This window comes from Artibeus jamaicensis, unplaced genomic scaffold (assembly GCF_021234435.1).
Source record: "Artibeus jamaicensis isolate MK-2021 breed Jamaican fruit bat unplaced genomic scaffold, CSHL_Jam_final contig_1132, whole genome shotgun sequence".
NCBI lineage: Eukaryota > Metazoa > Chordata > Mammalia > Chiroptera > Phyllostomidae > Artibeus > Artibeus jamaicensis.
This window is the reverse complement of record NW_026521221.1, coordinates 8,253,706-8,278,402: the sequence shown is the minus strand read 5'-3', so window position 1 is coordinate 8,278,402 and position 24,697 is coordinate 8,253,706. Positions and strand designations below refer to the sequence as shown.

The 24,697-nt window shown below is 52.7% G+C and overlaps 1 protein-coding gene across 1 annotated transcript in view; it reads left to right on the top strand.

Moving 5' to 3' along the window:
* The first annotated feature begins 1,446 nt into the window (after nucleotides 1-1,446).
* The window catches only part of PLA2G4E (phospholipase A2 group IVE), a 34,036-nt gene continuing 10,785 nt past the window's right edge, over nucleotides 1,447-24,697 (top strand). The window contains exons 1-12 of the mRNA XM_037161761.2: nucleotides 1,447-1,542; nucleotides 7,007-7,079; nucleotides 12,536-12,672; nucleotides 15,364-15,495; nucleotides 16,511-16,551; nucleotides 18,157-18,199; nucleotides 18,914-18,977; nucleotides 19,940-20,100; nucleotides 20,200-20,286; nucleotides 20,627-20,664; nucleotides 22,525-22,660; nucleotides 23,839-23,975. Of these exons, the coding sequence (XP_037017656.2) occupies nucleotides 1,447-1,542; nucleotides 7,007-7,079; nucleotides 12,536-12,672; nucleotides 15,364-15,495; nucleotides 16,511-16,551; nucleotides 18,157-18,199; nucleotides 18,914-18,977; nucleotides 19,940-20,100; nucleotides 20,200-20,286; nucleotides 20,627-20,664; nucleotides 22,525-22,660; nucleotides 23,839-23,975 (1,145 nt within the window). The remainder of the gene's footprint in view (nucleotides 1,543-7,006; nucleotides 7,080-12,535; nucleotides 12,673-15,363; nucleotides 15,496-16,510; nucleotides 16,552-18,156; nucleotides 18,200-18,913; nucleotides 18,978-19,939; nucleotides 20,101-20,199; nucleotides 20,287-20,626; nucleotides 20,665-22,524; nucleotides 22,661-23,838; nucleotides 23,976-24,697) is intronic.

The window sequence follows — 24,697 nt, the reverse complement described above, 5'->3', positions numbered from 1 at the left end:
TCTGGCCTCCCCAGTCTCGCTCACACTGTTCCTTTCTCCCGTCATGCCTTTCCCACCTCTCATTAGTTACTGAAATCTTTTCCATCCTCCAAGACCCGATTCATCCCCCAGTCTTCTCAGACCCACTCTCTCCCTCCCCAGCGGACATCTGCTTTTCATCTTCTGTGCCCTCTAGCCAGCTGTGGGCCCTGGCAACTGCCGAGTTTACACGGGTGAAGGAGCTGTACTGGCCCTCCTAGGAAGCCCCTGTTACCGCAGAGACTCGCGCCTCTGAGCCTCTGAGGAGCTGGAAGCGTTCGGCTCCCCAGATGGACTGCCAGCAACTTCAAGGGATTTTCTCTCTTAGCATGTACACAGCAGGTACTCACTAAGTGTGTAAACTAAATTGAATTTAGTCCACCAAGAGGAGTGGGTGCTGAGTTTGTGTCCTTGGCAGTGGGATGGATGTCAGAGCAAGGAAGGACGTGGGCAGGGTGGGGTCCAAGCCAAGGCCCCATTCCCCTTCTGGAGGGCCTGGCAGGCAGAGGGGAGCAGGGTGGTGACACGGTCCACTGGCAGGGGCTCAGGTCCCACAGATACCACTGACCAGGTTCCATCCCTGTGCCCAGTCAGCCCTGTGTTCAGATGTCACCCTCAGTTTCATAAATGTACTTTAATCTGTGGGCCAGAAAAGCCGGTTGTGGGGCCCCAGGCGATAGCTTAGGCAGGAAACTCCCACTATACTGAGTTGGGCAGCCAAGCAGGTGAAGCTACCTCACCAGGCCCCCTAGTGAGCCATCTAGCAGGCCAGAGATAGGGATCAGCTGGGTGGGGTGGGAGCATCCTCTAAGCTGCCCTGAGACCAGGCAGGGGCTGGGCACACCCTCCCCCCACCCGGCCTCCCAGGAGGGCATCTGGGGGCACTTGCCCTTGACCAATTCTCCTCACCAAGGACTTGGGCAACTATTTTCTTTCTTTACCCTCTAACTTTAGGAGCCCTGGCCGTGGTCCCTGCCTCCATGAGATCCCTGCCCCAGCTTCTCTGGCTCTGAGCCATGGAAGTAAGTGAAGTTAAAAAAGCAGGCACCATCCCCCTGCCCCGCCCCAGAGGTGCATGTCTGAGCCAGGACCTCAATCAGCTGAAGAGAAGGGGCTTATCCGAAAATCGTGAGTTAGCACCCTCGTCTTGTCACCCTCTATTCCCAGAGCTGATTATTCTGAGCTTCTGGGGTCAGCAGATTTCTGACCTCAAGGTCAGAACCCCTGCTGGTCCCTGCATTTCTAGATCTGAGGACTGGAGGGTCCCTTGATACTAAGAGATCTAGGCCGGGACTCCGTATCTGCTCGCCTACCTACCTTAATCCCTCCCCGGGCAATCCCAGCCAATGCCAAGAGGTATCCAGAGAGCAGAGCTCTGAGTCAGAGTATAAATTCCCAGCCTCACCACCCAGCTGGAGAGCCACAGCAATGCTCCAGAAGCAGATACCCACCTGGATCTCCCACTACCTACCAGACCCATGCCAAGCAGAAGATGGCAGACCCTCGGGTACCTGTACCTTGGAGGTAAGACAGCTGTGCTGGGTGGGTGGGTCAGGAGCTGAGGGCAGGAGACAGGCTCAGGGGGCGCTGGGGTACTTTGGATTCCAGAGACATGGGAGTGGGTAGCTGGCCCAGCTGTGGGTGCCCACAAGCTTGACAAGATTCCATGGAGTGGCTCAGGGCCACGCTGGGGCCAGGCCAGCAGCCAGGTGGACAGGGCTCAGCACTGCCAGGAGTGGGCCCACATTTGGCCTATCCTCACAGTGAGCAGGTACTTACTCTGTGGACATCTGAAACAGCCATGCTGTGTCAGCGTGTGGTGTGATGTCTGGTGAGGGCCAGTGACACTGCCCACCTGTCACTATTGGCCAAGAAGCCTCCCACCTGGGTCTCTGGTCAAGACTCCTGGGTCTGTGGTCAAGACTCCTGGGTCTCGCCAACTCCTCTCAGTCTGGCAGGAAGACCCCAGGTTCATGGTCAGGTTGCCAGGGCCCTGGTTCAGCTCTGCCTTGGCTTTCCTACCTTATCTCATCTCCGATTTGCTGTAGACGCGCCATGTCAACGACTGTCAGCAGCTACTTATTTCTCATTACCTTCCCCCAGCCCACACTAAATCACTGAATGAGAGGAGCGATGCCCTGGAAGTGTCCTGTACTTTTGGGGTGGAAGATGGAGACCCTGTTCAGTCTCCATGGACCCCAGGAGGGAGCTCTGTGGTGGATGGTGCCGGTGCCCCGATGCCCTCGCCAGAACAGACATGGCTTTCAGTGGTGTGCCCACATTTCCCACAGCCCTCCAGAAACTTTAGTTAGCAGCTAAATAGCCCTCAGGGGCTCAGAGATGCAAGTATCCTGTGGTAACAGGGATGTCCTAGGAAGGTCAATACAAATCCTTCACATGTGTAAACATCTGTGGTTTCTGGAGCGAACAGCTGGCTCGAGAGCACAGAAGGTGAAAAGTGGATGTCTGCGGGGAAAGGAGAGAGCGGGTCTGAGAAGGCTTCGTGCAGGAGGTGGGCAGCGCTTGCTCCCCCTCTCCAGTCTTACTCAGTCTCTGAGAGCCTGGGCTGGGCTGTGCAGTCCCTCCACAACTGGAAACTGCGCCTGCCGTCTCAGGTGCTGGAAGGTCCGTGACTCAGAGCTGGGCCTTTTTGCCCCGCCCCCTCACCAAGCCTGGGTGGTAAAAAGGAAAACAGCCATAGTGGCTCCTTGCAGGTGACCCCTGGTTTGGGATGTTGCTCAGACTGCCTGAGGAATGCTCTGTGGTCCTGCAGAGTCCCCACCCCGATGGTCTCCTTTTAGGACAGGCCTGTGCATCCTGGGAGCTATTGCCAGGCTGGTCTGAGGTCTGACAGGGTGTTGAAAGGCACTGCTGGATCCACCCAGTTTTCTGGAAAGGAGGAGATGGCATCACCAGCCGGGCTGGCCCTGAGAAGCCCTGGGGAGGGCGGTTCCCACAGGCTCCAGGGGCGCTAGCTTCCCACCATTGGTGCCACAGACCCTGTGGGCTGGTTTGGTTAGGGTATGCCTGACCTGAGGGTGGGCATCAGACCCACCACGGCTCAAACGGAGCTGTCAGACCCCCCTCCCCACTGCCACCTTCCCTTGGAACCTGACCCTGAGTGACTACCTGTAACTAAATTTTGACTAGTTTGTAGTGGTTGGTAGATTCTCGGGTATAAGGAGAGTCCAAAGTTGAGAGCTAGCGTTTTACTCCTGCTTCTGCTGTGAGCTAGTCTAGGGCAAGACCTGGAGCAAGATTTTAGCTGATTTCGTTCATTCATGGTGAGGGCCAGTGTCCAGGCAGCTGGAAGGCACGCTGCCCTGCAGTCAGGGAGACCTACACCTGAGCCCTGTCACCGCTGGGCTGCGTGATCCAGTGTGAGATGCAGTTTCTCTAAACTCAGTCTTCTCTGCAAAGCAGGTGTAATAGTACCCTCTTCAGAGCAGGGTTGGAGGGCCAGGTGAGAACAGATGCAGGGCACCCAGTGTGGCATCAGCACTTGGCACCCTAGAGGAGGGTGATGAATTATGTCCTCCGGCCTCTCCCCCAAAAGGCCTAACTATAAAGCAATGGGCTGGGAATGGGTAGTGTTGGAATGCATGATGGCCACTCCTGAAAATCAAGGGGCTACATCTTTTTCACACGAGCTAGCAGATGCCCCCGTCTTAGGAGGTCTGGAGGGAAATGAAGTGCAGGCAAGCTCAGCCCCAGGGACCAAGGCTGGGGAGGAAGCTAGAAGCAACACACGTTGACAGCCTGAAAAGGCGTCCCAGAAAACTGCTCTCTACGCATCCTCCCCACATGGCTCTACCGGCTGCTGATATGTCTAAATGCATTTCTGTACTGTTTGCCGAATAGCCCCTGCTTGGAGCTCTAGCACCCTGAGTGCTCTCTTGTCCTTACCCTGAGACCCTTTGATGCCCAATGAACCGTAGGATTCGTGCCTGCCCCTGCTCCAGAGCTGCAGCCCAGCTGGCACGGGGCCTGGCCATGCCTGCTATCAGGTGTTTCAACCAGGGCATCCTGTTTCTGGGGATGGGCTTGTCCAAGTCCCTGAAGTCCTTGCTCTCAACACACTATAAGCCACCCGCAAACTCAGGTTTCTTAATCTCACTGGTTTCTGCTTCCCGTCTGTGCAGTCACAGACACTCGGCTTTGTTCTCCTGCATTTTTCTGCTGCGTATCCATTACGTCTGGGGCCACAAATTTGTGCTTATCTCTAGCCCCACTCCAATCAAGCATATTATATCAGGAGCAAAAGACCCATTTTAAGCCAAGAAAGTCAGTTTTTAGAGTGCTGGCTCCTGAAATCATCTGAGCCCAAGAATCTAGTGCCCTGTTCCCTCTGCCGCCCTCACCCTGGGCCCTCTGGGCCCTGACTGCCTGCTGGGAGACGTAGGAGGACTTTGAGGGGACTTTGAAATTGGGCTAGAAGGTGTGATGGGAAGCTCCAGGTAGATGCAAGGAGCCCTCCGTGGCTATGAGAAAGGGGAAAGTTCTCCAAGAACCCTTCTGGCTCCGATGTGCCCTGCCTTTTTAAAAGAGAGACAGACAGTGTGGCCTCTTAGAGAATGGCAACTGGGAAAATGGCCAGCCCTTGGGGTTCTTTGGGGGTTTGGGGGAAATTCAGGGTAAAAAGAAGAATCTGTCAGGAAATAGATTCTGATCATAGATTCTAAGAGCAAGGGGAAGAGGAGATGAGGTTGAGCAGCACCTGTCTGCGTGTGTGCGGGGGGCCGCTTTCAAGTTAGAAAGTTATGATCCTGGGCCTAAGAATTAGAACTGGATTCAAACACGGCTCCTCTGATTCTTGCTGAGTGCCAGAGGTCGAAGGACTTGGGCTCAGATTCTCCATCTGTGGAACGAGGCTGTAATAATAACTGCTCCATGGGGTGTCATCAGGTTTGAGCAAGACAACAGGCAGAGGTTATACACACAACACTCCGCAGGTGGCAGCCACTCGGCAGGTGGTAGCTGGTGTGGTTACTATTTCTGAGACAGAGTGGAAAGAAACAGTCAGTGGTCACTGAAGTTATCAGGGAAGATGACAGCCGACAGCTTTCCCTGGAAGGTGGGGACACCTCAGGGAGGGCCTGCAGGAAACTGCAAAGGCTCATTCCCTCCCAGAGAGGACACAAGAGAGCCGGGCAGGGCCGAAGGCAGCCCTCCTGGAGGCAGGAGATGGGTAGTGAAGGCCAAGAGGACCAGGGCTGTGGGCTCGGAGCCCTTCAACACTATGAAATGCCCCTGAGGACAGACCCCTGCCTGGCCGAAGCCTTGGGCGGCTTCCCACGGGGAGCCCTCTAGTTGCCCTCTGAGGAAGTGGGTCGGTGGGAGCACGCTTTGCCAGAAGTGTTCACCTGTGTGAAAGCTGACTCCTCCTCCCACACCAGATCAGACCGTGGTACCGCTCTGCCCAGGGAGGGAATGAGAAGGATGGACCCCAGTGTGCCCAAGGGGGTCTGGCCAAAGGCCACAGCCATGTCTCTAGAGCCAGAAAAGAAATGGTTCGTGTGGCCTTTGGCCCAAGTTTCAATGCTCAGAACAGAATCCCGTTAGAGTCAGGTATTGGCCATGAAGACATTCAGCACTTCAGAGTGCACCTCACAAAAGGAACCCTTCAACTAGACATGGCCACCAGATCAGCTTCTGCTCTGATTTTGAGGCAGATGTTGGGGAGAGAGCAGTCAAGGACCCTAAAACTGACCACACACCTATCTCAGGGCCTGAGCAACGCCCATCATTCTGCCACTACTGGTTGGAATTAAGCCCCAGAAGAGGCTGGAAGAACAGACATCAAAATGACAACAGTTCTCATAACAAGTAAAACAATCACAACCATATGTGGAGATGGATGCTAACTCCGCTTACTGCAGAGATCATATCGTAACATCTACAGCTGTATATCTATACACAAGTTGTTGTGTTGTACACCTAAAACTAGTGCAGTGTTACACATCAGTCACATCTCAATTGTGAAAAAGGTATCAGCACCTCTATTACAAAGGTCTAATGAGGATTAGAAATTAAGAAAAGTGTCTGACAAATAGCCAGTGTTCAATGGATGCTACCTATTACAAATATTATTACCTCTGATGGTAGCCAAAGCAGATGAGCTACGTGTGGACCATCGGAGTTGAAAATAAAAAAAAAATCATAACATTAAAAAATTAATGATGATAATGATCATTTTTTAGTGGTAAGATTATAGGTACTCTCTTTTTCTTCATACTTTTAGTATTGGAGTTTTGTTTTTTCCAAACTCCAATATTATTTTAAATAGAGAAGAATTGCATCCTCTTAAAAAGATATAAAGTGGCCCTGGCTGGTGTAGCTCAGTGGGTTGAGCGCAGGCCTGCGAACCAAACAACCACGGTTCGATTCCCAGTCAGGGCACATGCCTTGGTTGCAGGCCAGTTCCCAACAGGGGACACACGAGAGGCAACCATACATTGATATTTCTCTCGCTCTCTCCTTCCCTTCCCCTCTAAATAAACAAAATCTTTTTTAAAAAGCTATAAAGTGATTCTATCAACATGGAGTGTCCTGTGTGCGCTGTAAAGGTCTGAGTTCGGGGGCCTCCATAATCCTGGTTGTTCGGAGAATTGGAGGAGCCCAGTGGCACCTGCCGTGGGCATGGGCTGGGAGTCGATTTTACAAAGATTCATCTAAGCCTGGGTAAAACTTTCAGAGGAAGAGCTTCAAATCCCAAGACTCAAACAGAAAAGACATGAACGTAACAGGCATGAAGCTGTCCCTCCTCCAGGGTGTGCTGGCTCAGAGAGGGGTGAGGAGAAGACCCTCACCTCCGTGCCTGGGCCCCAGGGGACCAGGCAGGCCTCCAGGGCCCAGCAATGCGGACTGAGTCTGGGGAGCCTTCTGCAGCCCAGGGAGGGGGAGCCTGTGGCCAGCTTGAGCTGCTCTCTGTCAAGGCCACCTGCCATGGTCGTCTGAATTGTGAGTCTACTGTCCTCTCACTCCACAGGAGGGGCTGTCCCCATGCTACCTGCTAACAGTGAGGATCATCCGGATGAAAAATGTCCGACAGGCCGACAGGGGTGAGTACCTTTCTCTCAGTTCCCTCCTTCTCTGCCTACAGGGCCCGGAGAGAGGCCCCGGCTGGACACACGGTCAGGTGTGTCTGTGTGTGCCCGTGTGTATGAATGTGTGCATGCGTATGTGTGTGTGTTCTACACTCAGTTTGTATTTCAGACAATTTCCTGGCCCCTCCTACTAGCTGCAGCCTTGGCAGTGCCAGCCCCTGCATCTGCCCGCACCGCAGAGCCCTGCCCACCCCACTCTCTCCTCCCAGTGCCCCACCCCCAGTTTCCATTTCCAGGACCAGCTTCCCTCATGCCGGGCACTCCTGGCTTCTGCGTGAGTTTAGGGGCTGTTTAGGGTGAAGGAGAGCCCCCGAGGCATCAGCGGGCCAGCTGCCGGCCTAGTCCCCTGGCTCCCCAGCCCTGCAGTTCAGCCCCATGATGTGGTTTGACTCACCAGGGCTGTTTATACAGTGCTTTCCTGAAGCCTCTCTTTACCTTCGCCTCAGCCTCTGTGGCGTTTGCAGGCCATAGGGGCCCAGAGGAGTCTCTGGCTTCAGGAAGAAATGACAGCATCTGAGTGGACAGGATGCTCCCCCCATAACTGTCTTTGGGGTGGCATTTCAGAAGATCAGGGGAACCAAAAGCCCCTCCCTATGCCTCCCTCTTCTCTACCCCCCACCCGTTCTGAGAGAGAAAGCTTGGACCTCAAGGAGGAGAAAACTCTGCTCCACCGCTGAGGGGGTGTCCCCACGCCCTGGTGACCACACAAGAATAGCCCAGCAGCCACCAGGCTTCCCCAGGCTTCACTAGACTCAGACCCAACTCAGAGGGGTGGGCAGTGCACAGACCGTGACACCAAGTGCACTTCCTAACAAAGGGACACAAACCAGCTGAAAGTGGCTGTAGAAGAGTCGGAGAACATGGCTTTGTAATCTTGTCATTACAGAACTTAAGACCCAGAGGAGGACCCTGGAAACTGTTAGTAGCTAAGGAAGGCTGCACTGGGGTCCTGGGGCTGAGAGAGGCAGGGTGTGAGCGTCTGTCTGGGGAGGGACCGTCCTGAAGGGAGAAGGGGATGTATCCCCAGAGCACCTGCTGGCACCAGCCCAGGACCAGAGGTCCAAACACCTCACGGTCCTCCTGACAGCCTGAGGGTGGTGCTGTGAGGCCCACTTTGCACACCAGGGTTGAAAAAATGTTTGCATCCCGGGTCTGGAGAGCTGGGGAGCAGAAGTAATGAGCTGGAGAAGGAGGCTAGAGCCAGTGGCGGGGTGAGGAAGCTGGGCAGTGGGAAGGCCAGGATCTAAGCGATGAGTACTTGAGCCCTAAAGGAAGTGGTCGCATGACTTTCCCAGGGCTCCAGTGCAGGCTGTGCTGCAGCAGAGGTGGGGAGAGGCTGAGAAACTTGCCAGGCAGGGATGAGTGCAGAGGCGAGCAGGGGAGGGCCCTGAGCCCAGAGAAACCAAAGGGATTGGGCTGGATTCAGACCAAGCTCCCTGGGCTGCAAGTGCACAGAGTCTATTCCAGCAGGAGCAGTTCTAGCCAGTGTCCAACTTGGACCCAGCTCTGCCAGAAGGGCCAGGGGTTCATCGTCAAGCTCCTCAAGGCCTTCCAGCCCACCAGCGAGTGATTTGTGGAATGTGGAAGTGTCCCACGGGCTTGGGGCCCGGCTGCTTCTTTCGCCTTCATTGCCCATGCCACTCTTCCCACAACACCCCCACTCCTCTACCCCCCACCCCCACCCACCCCTGCGCCCAGGGACAGCCTCAGCGCTCACACCCACAGCTGGCGCCTCCACCCACTCCAGGTGTGTCTGTCCCAGCCCTGCGGGTCACGCAGCATGTATACACCTAAATGCACAGATCTCCCCACTGCCCAGGGCCTTTCTATCTTCTCCATACCATGCCCCTGATGAGAGATTGGGGACTAGGGGGGCAGACAGCTAGGGAGACGGGCTGAGGCCTGGCTCCTCCACCCCTTTTCCCCTTCCTCATATGCACCTTGGCACACAGGCTGCCTTTTAAGGGTAACTGGGGTGAGCACCCCTTGTTGTCTGTGTTTCCTTCATTTCCCCTGAGGAGCAGGGGTGGGGCATGCACAGCGTCTGGGGAGCCAGCCCCATCATGCTGTGTCTGGACCCCACAGCTACGGTGGGCCCTGTGGCTGCCTTAGCTGGTAAGGTTGGAGACTACCCTGAGGTCTCCCAGGTCCTGGGCTACCCTCACCCCAAGCTGTTCCCTTCTGTCTTGTATCAAAAGCATGCTCCTCTCTGGTTCAGCCTCTAATGTGTGTCTGAGTTTCCAAGAGCTCAAGGATCCTGAAAGAGAAGGGATGGAGGGATGAGATTCGGGAATGACCCCCCTGACCAGGGAGCGTGCCACACAGACTGGGCTGGAACTGGGCGGCAGTCATCTCAGAAACCTCCCAGCTGTCAACTGTTTTCACTCCTCTTGGGGAAATACATTAAAATGCAAACCAGCCCCAAAAAGAGGTAGGGCAGGTGTCTCTAGAGGTACTAGGGAGACAGTGCTCTCATCCTCTGTAGAGATCATTGAGTCATTCGGGCCACCCACATTCTGAGAAAGGATATACGTCATTCAGATGACCAAGCCCTCTGTCACTCCACGAGGAACGAGAATTAGAAGGTATCTATGCCTAGGAAATCCCCTGCACCCTGAAGTTCTCAGAATTGGGTCACCATTGACTGACCATTTCTCATCACAAACACAACAGTCACTGTCCTCACAGTCGGCTAAGGACACCTGTTCCTTATTGCCATCTGGATTTCTTCCATCATCCCTCCCTGCCCCAGATTACCTCTTCTTTGGGCTGCATTTTCCTTCCCAACTTATGGGGAGGAGGTGGGAACAGCTCTCTGCAAAAGGACTGAAAAACGAAATAACACTTGAGGTGTCGGTATCCGATCAACTCTGTCTCTCCCAGGCCAATAATACTGAGGCTTATTTAATGTGTTTAATGGGAGAATTTTAGGCATAGACTGATGATAGAAAAGGGTTTTTAGAGGGAAAGGGCCTTTATTGGGCCCATTGTGTCATGCTACCCAAATGGGTGAAGTCACTGCCTGCAGGCTCCTGGTATACAGGGGCAGACGGAAGGAGAGTGTCACAGGCCGAGGAGGAGGGGTTGGCATCCGCAAAGAGCCACAGGAGAGATCCAGGATGACTGGGCAGGTCCCTAGGGAGTTTCCCTGTGGGCAGAGGGATTAAGCATGCCAATTTGCTTCCCTATATCTGCAGTGACTCAGCCAGAATTTCTGGGGTTACTGATGCAGCTCAACAGCAGGAAGTTTGGCTTTTACATTCATTCATTTACCCAACAGTTGCCTACTAAGTGCTGACGCATTGTCTTCCGGTCCTGCCAGTGTCCAGGGTGCACTGTTAGCCAGTGCTCCGCAGAGAGAAGAGCAGAGGGCTCTGGGCTAGGAGGGGCACTTGGCCCAGATCTGGGGTCTGGGGGAAGGCTTCCAGAGGAAGTTCCCTCTGAAATCTAAAGAGGCCTAGCCAAGGGAAAAGCAAGGTGAAAGCAGAAGAGAAGGGTATTCTGGGCAGAAGGAATGATAGAACAGCACAGTGCCTTCTGAGATCTACAGTGATTGGGTTTGGCTGGAGTCTCGAGTGCAAGTGTAAGTACAGGTGCAGCTGTGTGTGTATGTGTGGGGGGCGGCAGGATAGGGGCTGGGTGCAGGGAGGGTGCAAAGATAAGGCGGAGTCTGGGGAAGTTGGCAGGGGCAGCCATGTCGAGTGGGCGGGACTCCTTTCTGCGGGCAGATGGGAGCTGTTAAAGGATCTTCAACTGGGGAGTGACACGGTCAGATCTAAAAAGATGCCTCTGGTTTCTCTTGAGAGAAGAGATTCGAGTAGGGCAAGACAGAAGACAAGGTGCCCGGTGGGAAAGGGGCGGCAGAGATGAAGGGGGCCTGTGGCAAGGCAGTGGCAGTGCCAGTGCCAGTAAGGAGATGCAGGTGGGCTGGAGAGGTCAAAGGAGCTGAAGCAACTTGATGCAGGAGTCAAGGACAATACTTGGTGTCTGGCCTGGACACCTGAGTTGACATTGAAAAGTAGCAGACTAGGCATGGAGGGGATGATGGGGATTTTTTTTTTTTCCATTCTGTTCGGTATTGGTCATTCTTTGTGTGTCTGGATTAAATGATGATTATGACCTGTAAAGGACAGTGTCACCTCACCTTTATTCAGTGGGAAGAGGGCTGTGAATGCCAATTCACTGAGTGATAAGCCCTCAAAGATTAACTAGACAGAGGGGAAAAATCACAAGCTAGGGACACTTGTGATGCAATCCATGGTTATTAACTTGGATAAAGTTTTTGGGGTAGTGATGATGCAGGAACTAGTCAGCCTAGAGGTACGCCTCCGGTTCCACTCTCACAGGACATTACTAGTGACAACTCCGAACTAGTTTGGATTGGTCCTATCAGTACAGGACTCCTGTGCCCACAACAGCTTTGCCACCCGGAGAACTCTCTGACACTGGGAACTACTGCCTTTTCTCATTTTCTATGTATCTGGTGTGAACCCTGGGAATTGGCCCAGCAGGTTGCCAGGGGAGTGACGGGGCAGTCATGGCATTTCTTGCTCCCTCTCGAGGGTGGAACGGAAGCAGGGAGCCAGGCTGGGTTGCTATTTTTCACCCTATGACTTCTGGCGCTCCAACCAAAAGCCCTGGGAGGACTTTGGGAGGACCTGCTGGGATCACAGCTTCTGTCCCTTCTCCAGACCACAGCCAGCATCAGCTCACTTGGGTTGTTCATTTCAAATTTTTTTAAAAAGCATGTGGCTTCTGATGTGAGGGTTTCTTGAGTCACACACCTCATGCTGGAAGACCAGTGTAGGCATGAAGAACCCAGCACTGCAGTTAAGATATTGAGTCATATGTTGATGGTGATTCCCTCTCCTAGATCCTGCTGAATAGCTTGTTCTTCCCAAGAACTTTTCTACTGGGGCCCCCTGGGCTGACTGACAACAGACTGAGTCTCTTCTAATCCTTGCTTCTCCTCAGCCCAGAGGAAGAGCTGAGACCTACTTTTGTTTCCCTGGTGCCTTGGGTTAATGGAAAAGGTAAACTGGACTCTTCGGGCTGGTCCTCCAGATCTTTCCCTGGCAGAGAGACGACCGTGCATGATGCTCTTGTCTCAAACCACAGATCCAGGGTGCTTCTGATAAGAGCCAGAGGCCATCTGTGTCCATGAGAACAGTCAGCGAGACCTGGGTCCCCCTCTGTGAAACCCCTAGCCCACAGTCTGTGATCTTCTCAGGGTTCTGGGACAGAAGTCTCTGGAGAGTCAGACTCATGAGTCTGGGGGACCTGAAGCTGAGACAAGGCCTTCTTGCTCTGGAAGTGACTTGCCTGAGGTTCCCTTCTGACTCTGACTCTCTCCAATCTGGACCTGGACTGACAACTTGCTCTTTCCTCCCACATTTGTCTTCATCGGACAGTGAGCCAGACAGACTGCTACGTGAGCCTCTCGCTGCCCACCGCTTCTCATGAGAAGCTGAGGACTAGGACCATCTCCAACTGCCTCAACCCAGAGTGGGATGAAAGCTTCAATTTCCAGATCCAGAGCCAAGTGAAGGTGAGATGGGGAGAACTGCCGCGGTCCAGCCGCAGCGGGTCAAGGGGTCCCACAGGTGAGGGTAGGCGTCGGCGCTGGGTAACAGACGACAACACGCCTCAAAGGACAGTGAAGCTCTGTTCCGTTTATTGCAAGTACAAGCAGGTTTTTATAATTCTCATTTCAGGTAGTGATTAATATTTGCAGTATAACATGATCATTTGAGCAGAAAAAATCAATACAGAGGTAACCAGGAAAAGTACAAGAATTTCCATAGTTTCAGTTATATTAAACAAAAATTGTTATGACCAGGAGAACCATTAATCAGACGATTTGAAATAGCTCTATGTACAGAGTTTGAATGTCTTATTGTTTATTAAAGGTCTAGAATTTGATATAGGGTATAAGGATACACTAGACTGAGTAGAGAAAATAGGAGATTTATTATAAGGCCCTTGTGATGTCTAACTTAGCTATCTACCCTTTCTGCTTAAAATGTTTTTTCAGTGTACCATAAATTCTGACTCCCTAGTGACTGTTCAGTTTGTAATAACTAACTAGCTTTTGTTATTACTTTGCCTGTCTAGTTGATATATATTCCTATTCAAGGTAAAGGAGGGGCTGTTCCTATGTTGCAGGGGGCTTTCAAGGGTACTTCTTTTAAGTTTCTCTAGGAGTACTTTTTATAAACATGTTTTGTACTTAATTCCTTCTAAGAAAGTAGTGAGATTATCTCCTGATTTCTTAGAGTATTCTATCTTATCTTGGGTGTTTTTCTAATGATTGTTATTGATTAAGCCTGAATTCTCAGATTGTTTTGATTGTTTCCTTGTGCCTATATTCCCTGACGTTCTAGTATGATATTATTGTTCTGTTTATTGAGCCGGGAAAGGTCCAGGCACACTATCTGAATCACTGCCAGGGTATTCATAATGATTAAAGTAAAAGGGTCATGATCTCTAAAGCAAGCACAATCACAATAGGTATTGCAGGGCCTTCCATGCCACGTCCACCAGGTTGGAAACTGCTTCCTTGAAGTCTTACACCCCCTCTCAGGACCTTGTCACGGAGAGAGGGATCCAACAGTGGACGCGGCAGTGGACGTGGCAGAGAACCGTACCCATCTGTCCCGGGGGCATTTCCATTCCCCTCCTTGCAAGCTTGTCCTTCTCTTTGTTCACATGTCCTCCTTATGCCCATTTGTCTTTCTTTCTACCTACTTGACCTATTGTCTCACTCAACCAACCCCTCCTTTCAGCTTATCTCATATTTATCACTCTCTGTGTCTGCTTATTCTTCCGCCTTCTTTCCTATCTCTCTTGTCCTTGTACCTAATTGTTTCTGGAACTAGGTGTCTCTTGCCTCCAAATAGAGTGTGCTTCCAGCACCTTCCAAAACATACTCCAAGCAGGAGAATACACCAAAGAGAAGAACCATTCTATTCACTAGGTCCAAGGCCAGCCTAATTCTATGCAGAGGGCTTTCTCTATGTTAATCTTTTTAGATTGCTTTATTATTACTAACTCCTTGGGGGTGTGTTCTTTCATTTGTTGATCTATTCAATGGTATTGGTCCTATTTAGAGATAAGGTGACCTTGAGTCAAATTTGCATCTCCTTGAGCACGCTGAGTTTTGGCAGCCTCAGCAGAGTGCTCCTTGTGAGAAACTTGGCCTCATCATGGAGGCATCAACCAGTCTTGGAACATTTGAGACTTGGGAGCTCTCTCCAGCTTACTGGTTTTATACTTTAGACATGTTTTTCTATTTCTGTTTCATTGCAAGTAATTTTTATATTTACTGCTTTAAAAACATTTACCATACACATGGTTCTGGTGAAAGAAGTGGGTTTTGATGTGGGCTCAATTGGCTATCTTGAAATCAGAATTTGGGCTTCCTTTGTCTAAAGACCTAGGGGGCTCCTGGGTTTGTTCTGGGACAGAATTGGGTTTCCAGTAATTACAATGTCAACAGATCTCACTCGGCTGCCAAAGCTCAGAACCACCCAAGGTGTACCAAACAGGGACCAAAGAGGCGAACCCAGTCCCAACCCACGTCTCCCAGGATCCTTAGAACAAGGGGACTCAGAGGTTAATCCGTGTCACCCGAGACCATTGACCTCAGAGTTCAGTCACATGACAGAGTAGGTGCTCAACTCTTGATATGCTGCCTTGGGACCATCCTTAAGACTTTATTAGGAGCTGATGAGCCAAAGGATGGAGTTCTAACACCTGACCCCAGCCCCATCAAGTGTCAGAATGCCTGTAACCTTTGGCACGTCACTCCCCTGGTTAAGATGCTAGCTTCCCTGATCTAGGTTTGTTAACACCACCGGAGCTGACTTCAGCTCTGAGGCCCCAGAGCTGAACACATTCCATATCCTGGCAGGAGTCTTGCTTGCTCTGCCCTCCCATCCTTCCCTCGGGTAAAATGAAATCCCTCACACTTCACGGGCTCCTGCCAAGCTTGCCAAATTCTCCAACAGGGGAGTCAGAGCAGAGGGCAGGAAGGCTTCAGAGAACTAGAAAGGGTGGAGTAGGCACTATGCTCTGTAAACTCATTTCCCTACAAACGTCTCTCACACCTGAGCAAGGACCTTTGTGCTGGTGCCTGATCCTCAGACCCACCCCCTTGGTAGGACTGAGGTCAATGGAAACAGGTCAACGGGTCCATGCAAACTTCCTGACCACACTTGTGCCCCGCCTTCTCTCCTAGAACGTGCTAGAGCTGAGCGTCTGTGATGAAGACACGGCGACACCAGATGACCATCTCTTGACAGTTCTCTATGACCTCACCAAGCTCTGCTTCAGGAAGAAAACCCATGTGAAGTTCCCACTCAACCCGGAGGTGGGTGCGGCTGCCAAGCCCTCCGCCTCCTGCCCTGTGAGGAGCTGCTGGTCATTCCCATGACACCTTTCCACAGGCTCCTCTCTGCGTAACAGTCAAGTCAGGGGAGGACGACCGCTGATCCAGATCCCAGTGCTAGTGCTTACTAGCACTATGACCTTGTGGGAATTATTTAATTCCTCTGAGTTCTTTTTCCTCCTCTCTACAATGGTGATGTTAGTACCTATCACACAGAGATACTGTGAGACCGAAGTGGGAAACTGTGACTAAGGCCCCTTGCACTGTTCACAGTACTAAGTGAAGATGCAGTAAGGGTTGATTGCCTTTCCTCCTCTCCTTTCCTGACTCCTGTTGCCAGGATAGCCCGAGGGGACAGGGGACAGATGACAGTGAAGGAGGGCGAATCTGCAAATCAGAGAGAGTCTGAGCTGAAAAGGATCAGGAAGTTAGACCACAGATTGGATCATTCAACAAATACTTGAACGCCCACTATGGGTCAGGCACTGGGGACACGTCAGGGTTGGAGCAGCCCTGCCCTCGCCTGGATTACATTTCAGTGGGGAAATTAAGGTCCAGTGAGTCCCAGGTTGCCTGAAGTTACACAGTAGGAAGTGTAAAGGAATAGGCAGAAAAGGGGCCCCTCCCTTTCAGGGTTGAACTCTCTGGGGGCAATATCACAGCTCTGCCTGCCCCCTGCACAGCCCTTCGGGAAGGCAGGAGAGTAATTGTGAAGTAGAGTAATGGGGGTAAAAGATGAAAGGGAAATATTCTGGGGCAGAAGAGTTTGAATGCTGGGGTTGAGGGTCATCTTCATACCCTGACCCTGCCCCTGGATGGTCGGTGATGTTCCTGATGTCGAAGACTAGGGACAGCAGGGGGCAGAGGGAACAACAATGGCCAGGAGCAGCTGTCCCCGCTCCGTATCAGCAAGACAGCTTCATGGGAAGGCTGGGCAGCTCAGAGGCTCCCGGGGCAGCTCACGGCTCACAGCCGCCCTCCCTTCCTCCTCCTGTAGGGCATGGAGGAGCTGGAGGTAGAGTTCCTGCTGGACAAGAGGTGAGTGGCCCTGGCCCCTGACCCTGGCTCCCCAAGGGTCCTAACCCCCAAGTTGCTTTTCAGAGCCTGGCTTGCATTTTTGCTGTCTTCCCCTCATCCACTCTCCCCCCCAGCTCTCACCTCACACTCCTCACTGTGTATTAGAATCACTGGGAGCTCCTAAATATTGCAGATGCCTGGGCCCCACCCCTACTCACCCTGTTCTACTGACATCAGGCTGAGAAACAGGTCAGGACCAGGGGATCTCCTCCTTGACCCAGAGCTGTTAGAATGAACTCCCCCAAACCTGAGCCCAGAGCAGAGGCTGGCCCCGTCCTCCTCTGCCGCCAACTCTGGGACCCAGTCACAGGCGGGCTCTGACACAACAGGTAAAGTTATTCCCCGTCATTTTGGATGAGAAGAATGACCCAGGGTCCTGGAGGTCTGACTGTAAGTGGAATTGGGTCAAGAGCTGGAGGATAAGAAGGACAAGAGGACAGTGAGAGAAGGAAGAGAGGGGCGGTGAGGGAGGGCAGCAGGTCCCTGCCCAGGGGCACAAGCCTTCCCCAGGACAGCTGGCTGCTCCCTTCTTCATAGCCCTGGCAGAGCTGAGCCCCCTGGGTATATCTGATCAGCCAGGGACAGAGGACAAGAGGAACGAGCTAGACTGAGAGGGCTTGTCACATCCCACCGAGAGCGCCCTCTACCAGGGCCTCGAACCACAGTGGGTCTTTGGACAATGTCTCAACATCATTTGTCACTTCCTTACAGTGATGAGATGATATAGAAACTTAACTCTTGTTTACTTCAGTCAGCTTACGTTAAAGTTGGCTTCGTTACAGTCATTTCACCACAGTTTCGAGAACTTAAAGGGGACGTTAAGTGAGGAACCGCCGCATTTGAGGCACCTCATTTCCGGTCAACAGCTGATTGACACCTTACAAATCAACACTGTTTCGCACTAAAGAAAATCTGGGCTCTCTTTTCTAGGTCTTAATTTGACAGGAATTTTAGGAGAGGAAATCCTTGGCTGAATTAGAAAGGGGCTTGCAAAATGGAATAGGTCAAAATTGGTACTGAGTGTTGATCTGGAGACACCGTCGTCTTGGGCTTATGCACACTGCTAGGTGTAGCCTTGGAAGCATAGATTCTGGGCCCATCACACAAGGAGGTTTCTTGTTCACTGGGCCCCTTTCTGCCTGTTTGGTAAACGTGTAAAGGAATCAAAGCACAGAATGGAGACTTCTCTACCAGCACCTTTACATCGGCTCTAGGGGTGGTCTCGCCTTTTCTTGCTGCCTGTCTATGCTCATAACTCTGCATTTTATCTGGTTGGACATAAAGAACAGTTCTTCTTTAAAGGAAAAAAAGGACAAAGGGTGGATATTCTTCTACCCCTTCTAACCTGTAAATCTATTTTTTTCCTGGAAATTCCACTTAAAATGTATGCCAGTTTTCTCCTTGACAATCTGAAAACCGAAGGTTTCTGAAGCCAATATTTTTCATGAGGACTAGGAAGGCTCTGCTATCTCACTCATTATTGATCTTATGTAGACTTCGTGACACTTTTGTGACAGATCAGTTGAGAAGACATCACTTACCAGGAGTTCTTGTTTTGTTTTTCAGGCCCTCTGCCCCTGAGACCCTCATCACCAATGGCGTGCTGGTGGTAATTGTCCTTCCAGGTTCCTATAATCCCAGGGGCCACAGGTGGCTGCTGCTCTCTGGGGACCCGACTTTGGGAGAGAACGCTGGCCCAGCTTGGGCCCTGTCCCCTCGCTCACTCAGAGTCTAACTGAAGCCAGCCCACAGGGGCAAGGGCAGAGGTGGGGCCGCAACTGGGCCCCTCTGGCCCACAGCACAACCCCTCCTTCTTCCTGGGAAGCTCCCTGATACAAGTGCCAGCTAGCAGGCAGGCTCCTCCCAGAATCAGTCACAGTCCCATTTCCCCCAACCCCAGTCTCTGCAGGCACAAGCATAGTGTTAAAAAGATTTCACAGTTCTGCTGTATACAAGACCGTTTTAATTAGATACATCTAATACCCCAGGATTCAAAATCTCTCCCCCCAAAACCAGTCTTTGGGAGTTTGTGGTGAAGGAATTTGACCTGCCCCTGCTTCTTGGGAAGGCTGCCTCATGGGCTTTCAAAGCCCGAGGTGGAAGTTCTCTCAGGTGCGCAATGCGACCCCTGGTAAAGGGTGACCGTATGCCCTGGATTTTCCGGCAGAGCTTCATTTTCAAATATGTGATCTCTGGATAAGAAGGCAGCAGGACTTCGTTGGGTTTCAAAGGTGTGGTCACCCACCCAGGCTTCTTCCCTGGTCAGGCTCCTCAGAGCAGGGGACAGCGCGTGCTTGGAATGACCCTCGCTTCTTCGTTGCAGGCTCGACAAGTCTCCCACCTGGAGGTTTATGCAGAGTCCAGAAGGCAGAGGAAGAGTAGGAAAAGTGGGTCCCCTGACTGCCTCTGACTGCCTCTGCCTGCTGGGGGTGGGGGTGGAGGGGTGGGGGGGAGAAGACTGCTGCCCAACCACGCCAGCTCCAGAACTGGCTGCTCCAGGGCTGCCCTGGGCTCAGCCGGGAACCAAGAACTTGGCAGGAAATGCTTTGGGATCACCTCACCCTCAGGGGCTGTGGCCCCTGTGGCCCCTCTCTCCCCGTCCCCCACCCCTCTGTAAGGGGCATGCTCCTCCAGACCCCCACATGACCCTCAGAGCTTCCCAGGCCTGACAGGAGCCCTGGGTCAGGGGTCAGTGCACAGTGCTGTCCACACTGGTCTGCACCATACCCCTGCCACATCAGGGGCTCGCTGGATCTGGTGCAGTGATCAGCACTGGGATGGGTGGACACTGACACCACCCAGAGCCCCTCTAGCTGTGTCCCTTCTTCCAGCCAGATGACAATTTGCAGAGCTTAGCATTTGTAGCTGGCAGGGACCTAAGAGATCCACAAACATGAGACTCTCCTGTCCACTGCTCCATCCCCTCCACCTGTGCAAGGACTTCCAGCCCTGTCCCAAGAGAGGGGAGCGGCATGGCCCCACAGGCCTGGGTGAGGGAGGCAGAAAGAGGCCACAACCTGCAACCGGTGGTGTGGTGAGGGCTGCTTTTAGTGCAGTAGGAGGGGACTTTGAGGCACCTCCTGGACAAGCAGAGCCTAGGAGGACTCAGCATCTCAGAGGGCTTTCTGGGGGCCTCACCACACGCAAGCCTTATTAAAATGCAGATTCCTGGGCTGGCCCTGTCCTACAGAGTGAGACGCTCTGGGGCATTTTAACCAGTGCCCCAGGTAACTCAAAACCCCTGCCCTGGGCACCTCCAGCTGTGGTTTTTACTGGGACCATGTTGGGTTGAGGCAAGTGAGAGGCATTTGGGGGTGAGGCGTCTCAGCCCTCTTGCTCCTTCTTCCAGGGAAGGACCTCCTGGTGACAGTGACGGAGTCCTTCGAGCACACTCAGCGCATCTCCCAATGCCTGGAGCCCTGCTGCACAAACCTGGCCTCCTTCCACTACCCCAAGTATTTCCAGTCCCAGCTGCATGTGGACGTGCCCAGAAGCCAATGGAGCTGTGGGGTACAAGGCAGCCTCTGGGGGTGGCACGGGGGGGGGTGCTGGGGCAGGCAGCTGCCAGAGGAGCCCCCCACCCCCACTTACAGAACTATCCCCTTCCAGCTTTGCTGCTGTGGCGCGCACAAGAACGGCCCTATCAGCCAGCCCCTGGGTTGCCTCAGCGATGGCCAGGCGATGACCCTGCCCCTGGTGAGGGCTTGGGCCTGGGCAGGGGCCCCCTGGAGCTCCCGTGGCAGGGGGATGGGGAGAGCCTGGGGGGCACATGGGAGAAGGCGGAGTCGTATGGGGTAAGCGACGCTGAGCTGAAGTGCGGAGCCAAAGAGGGGGTACGGGGGCCCAGTTAAAAATGATGGGGAGGCCAAGTCCAGAAGAGGGAGTGGGGATGGAGCTTGTGTGTGCACGTGTGTGCACGTGTATGTGCTGAGTCAAGTCAGGGAGCAGACAGTGTGATAAGTCTGTACTTCTTTGGTTGGGGTCACTTGGCTCTGAATAGTCACCCCTGACAAGCTTTTCATCTTTTGTGTCCCAGGGAGAGAACTGTGAATTACACATGAAGTCTACAGCCTGGTAAAGTACCGTCTTTCTGGCTTGTCTCTCTGCTTCATTCGTCTTGGGGGGGGGATGGTGGCATCTTCGTGCGCATCTGCACTTCCCTGGTGGCTCACGGGAAGAGGTGTTGACACCTTTTCATGGGCTTACTGGCCGTTTGTACATGTTCTTTGGAGAATTGTTTATCCAAATCCTTTGCCCGTTTTTAAAGTGGGTTATTTGCCTTCTATTTTAAGTTGTAAGAGTTCTTTCTATATTCTGATTGCAAATACCTGGTTGGATATATGATTTGTGCATATTTCCTTTGATTCTGGTGGTTATCTTTTTATGTTCTTGATGGTGTTCTTTGAAGGACAGATGTTTTAAATTTTGGTGAATTCCAGTTTATCTATATTTGTCTTCCATTACTTGTTCTTTTGGTATCATATTTAAGAAACTATTGACTACTCCAAAGTCATAAAACTTTACTCCCATGTTTTCCTCCAAAAGGTTTATGGTTTCTCTACTGTTTAGGTCTATGGCTGATTTTGAGTGAGTTTTTATATACAGTGTGACATGGGGACTCTGCTTCATTCTTTCGCATGTGGATGGATATCCAGTTGTCCCAGATTTTTGCTGTTGCTAAAAAGGTTGTTCTTTCTTCATTGAACTGTCTTGCCATCGTTGTCAAAAATCGAATGATCACAATTTTCATTTCCAATTTGATTAGCTCTCTGCCTTTAGACAAATTATTTAACCCCGCTACACCTCAGTTTTTCTCATCTATAAATTGGAGCAAAGCCAAGAATACTGACCATTGGTGGTTGCTCTGAGGACCCAGGGAGCTCCTATAGATAACACACATCAAGAACTCACCGATCTGTTTGGCAAGTGGGACACTCAGTAAATTCCAGCTGATGTTATTATTATCATTGTTATATTATCTGTTCCTTGTTGAGGTCAAGGGAAGAGTTATTTCCTCACAGCTTTGTCTGCAGGCCTGTGGTAGACATGGAAGGATGTGATGGAAGAGCTCTCAGGCCCTGCCATCAAGGAGGTGCCACCTTGTTAGTGACTCAGGTCACTAACTAAAATTCAGGTTGAAAACTGTCGAGGTCTATTCACCTGGAGTCACTGAGGGGTTGGGCCTTGGAGGAGGCAAGGGATGCAGATGGTCGGAGAGAAGAAGCTTCCATGAAGGCAGGGACCTGTGCAAAGGCTGAGAACTGAAAGTGCTTCTGAGCTCTGACAGCTGATGAGTCGTCCGGGGAAGGAACAGGATCACGCAGGGTCCTGGATGCGGGGCCGGCACTGGTTCAGGGCAGGGATGTGATGCACGGAGGGCGAAAGCTGGGTGCGCTGCAACAGCTGCTGCCCCCTGCACCTGCCTTGCAGACCTGACGGATGACATGGTGGAATGAGGGAGGTGATGGGGGGTTTTAACAACTGCACAAACACACAGGATGATAATTATTCCTGGAGCAGGAAGACCTTAAGGAAGAAGATGAGCTCCAAATGAACAGGGCCATGTTTATCCAGCTCAGAAAAGCCCTTACCATAGAGTCTTGTCCAGAGAGATTGCCCGAAGGATCTCAGTGCCCCTTGTCAGCCATGTCTGACCTCAGTCCACAAAAGGTGACTTCCTGGACCTTGCAGATCTTGCTGAGGAGGCAGAGGGCTCACTGAGTCCCTAATTTTGTTGAGTATCGGTTTGTAGCGCACCAGCTAAGGTTTGGGGGACTTTACATGTGTTACCTCATTAAGTGCCAAAGACAGTGCTGGGAATTAAGCATGATTAGCCCCGTTTTCCAGATGAGAAAGCAGAGAGCCCAGAGCCACATCTTCTCCATGGAAGTGGAGCCTACAGGCCTGCTCAGCCAAGGTCCTCTGTCCTCACAGCCCCCAGATGCTGGACGTGCGGCTGGGCTACAGCCTGTGCCAGGAGGAGCTGGAGTTCCTGCAGAAGCGCAAGGTGGTAGTGGCTGAGGCGCTGAAGCAGGTGTTGCAGCTGGAGGAGGACCTGCAGATGGACGAGGTGGGTGAGCAGGGGTCAGCCAGCCCACTCTCAGTGCCTGCCCTGAACGTGTCCTTCCAACACTACCCCCTGACATCCGCCCCCTCACCCTTCCTCACCCAGGCTGGCCTCCCCGCTGCCTTTTCTGGTTGCTCTCAGTGCTAAGATTCCAGGTAAGGGCTGTTGGGTAGGGTTCAGCTGTGTTCCCAAGGGGCGGGGAGAGCAGAGTAGAGAGAAGAAGGAGCATTAAGAGGTCCCGAGGTGACAGAATGGCCTCTCCCAGCGAGAAAACATGTGAATCTCAACCTCCTCCCACACCGCACACCTCCACCCAAAGGATGCTGGGGACGGACCTTCATCCTTCTGTTTTCCCTCCCCCCAAAGTCTGCGCACATGCACACACCCAGAAAGAACAGCAGGCGGCAGCTGGAGCAAAGCACCTTCCAGTGGCATGGCCAGCTTCTTCCTGAGGAGCAGACAGGGGGTCTTTGTGAGACCCTCTGCCACCTCCCGGCATGGACTGAGCCCACATTCCCCTGGGCAGTAGCAGGCCAGCCCTCAGGGAGTCCGCCTCCTGAGGCTGACTGTAGGTGTGGATGGACAGCTCGTGCCTGAGGAGGGCTTGTGCCAGGTGTTAGCCAAACGAAAACAGTTAGAGGAAGTCTTGGCAAAGAGCCCCCTTCTCCCACCTTTAGGCCAACAAACCAAGGTCATATATAGTAAACCCATGTCGGTTCAGCAGTAACAACCCTGCCATTTCCTGCTTCAGAAACTCCCTCCTCCTGCTCTTACACAGAGGGTACTCACTGGGCGCATGCCATGCGCCAAGCCTGACGCCCTCACACCAAATCCTCCTGTAGGAGACAATCAGTTTGCAGCCTTTAAGGAGCTGTACACAAGCTGGATTATTGAACAAGATGCCCAGCCCCTTGCACCTCCGTTTCAGCGTGTGGTGACTGGGTGCTGCACTAACAGTGCTAAGAGCTCCTCCAGCCGCCAGCTCCTGGTTCACCAAGCCCACACACAGAGGCCTTCCCTGACACCCGCTATTGGGTTTGGGGCGCAGGTCGTTCAGTGCCCCACTCTCTGCTCTGTGTAGCCGGCTCTGCCTCCTCCCCCGTCCTTCTTAGCTCCCATCTGTCCCTCCAAGGCGTCTCCATGCAGAATTGCCCGAACAGTCTGTCTCTCTGTACCCCCAGGTACCACTCATAGCCATCATGGCCACTGGGGGTGGAACGAGATCCATGACCGCCATGTATGGCCACCTGCTGGGGCTGCAGAAGCTGAACCTCCTGAACTGTGCCAGCTACATTACGGGCCTGTCAGGGGCCACCTGGTAAGGGAATGGGGGCTACTCTCTGGTGGAGCACAGAGCAAACAGCAGAAGGGTGGGCCTGGAGTCTCTGGTGAAGTTCCCTCCGCCTCTCATTAGAGTGACTCATGAATCCTGGGCGGCTCCACCACTTACAGCTATCTGACCTTGGGGATGTACCTCAACCTCTCTGAGCCTCAGTTTCTATACCTGCAAAGTGGGGACAGTAATAGTACTGATTTCATGAGGCTCTCAGAGAGGCTGTCCCTGTACTGGATACATGAGCGACACCATACATATTGGTCATTACTGGTATTACTGTCTCCCTGGGGCTGCGCAGGGACCTGGGAGCGTGATGGCCAACTATGCGTGAAGCCCTGGTCCCACTGACCCCATCCTGCTGGGGAGAGGCAGCTGCCCTCTCTCCTGCAGGGGGAAGGTGCCAAGTCTCCTCGGGCAGGTGGAGCTGGCCCGGCTGCCCTGGCTGCCCACAGTCCAGCCGCTGCCCAGCCCTGCCCACTCCTTCTGCCCTGCAGGCTCCCTCAGGCCCCCACTCCTCACTCTGCTGAGGAGCAAGGAGAGTGAGAACTTGGCTCCCCCAGTGAGACCAGCGTGAGTTCGGCTTCTCCACAGGAGCCGCCTTGCCCAGGTCCCTTGGTCCTGGTAGGGCCCCACAGATCGGAAGGAAAAAAATGAACTTCTAGGTTGAAAATATTTTAATAAAAAGTATTACTACATTTGTCTTT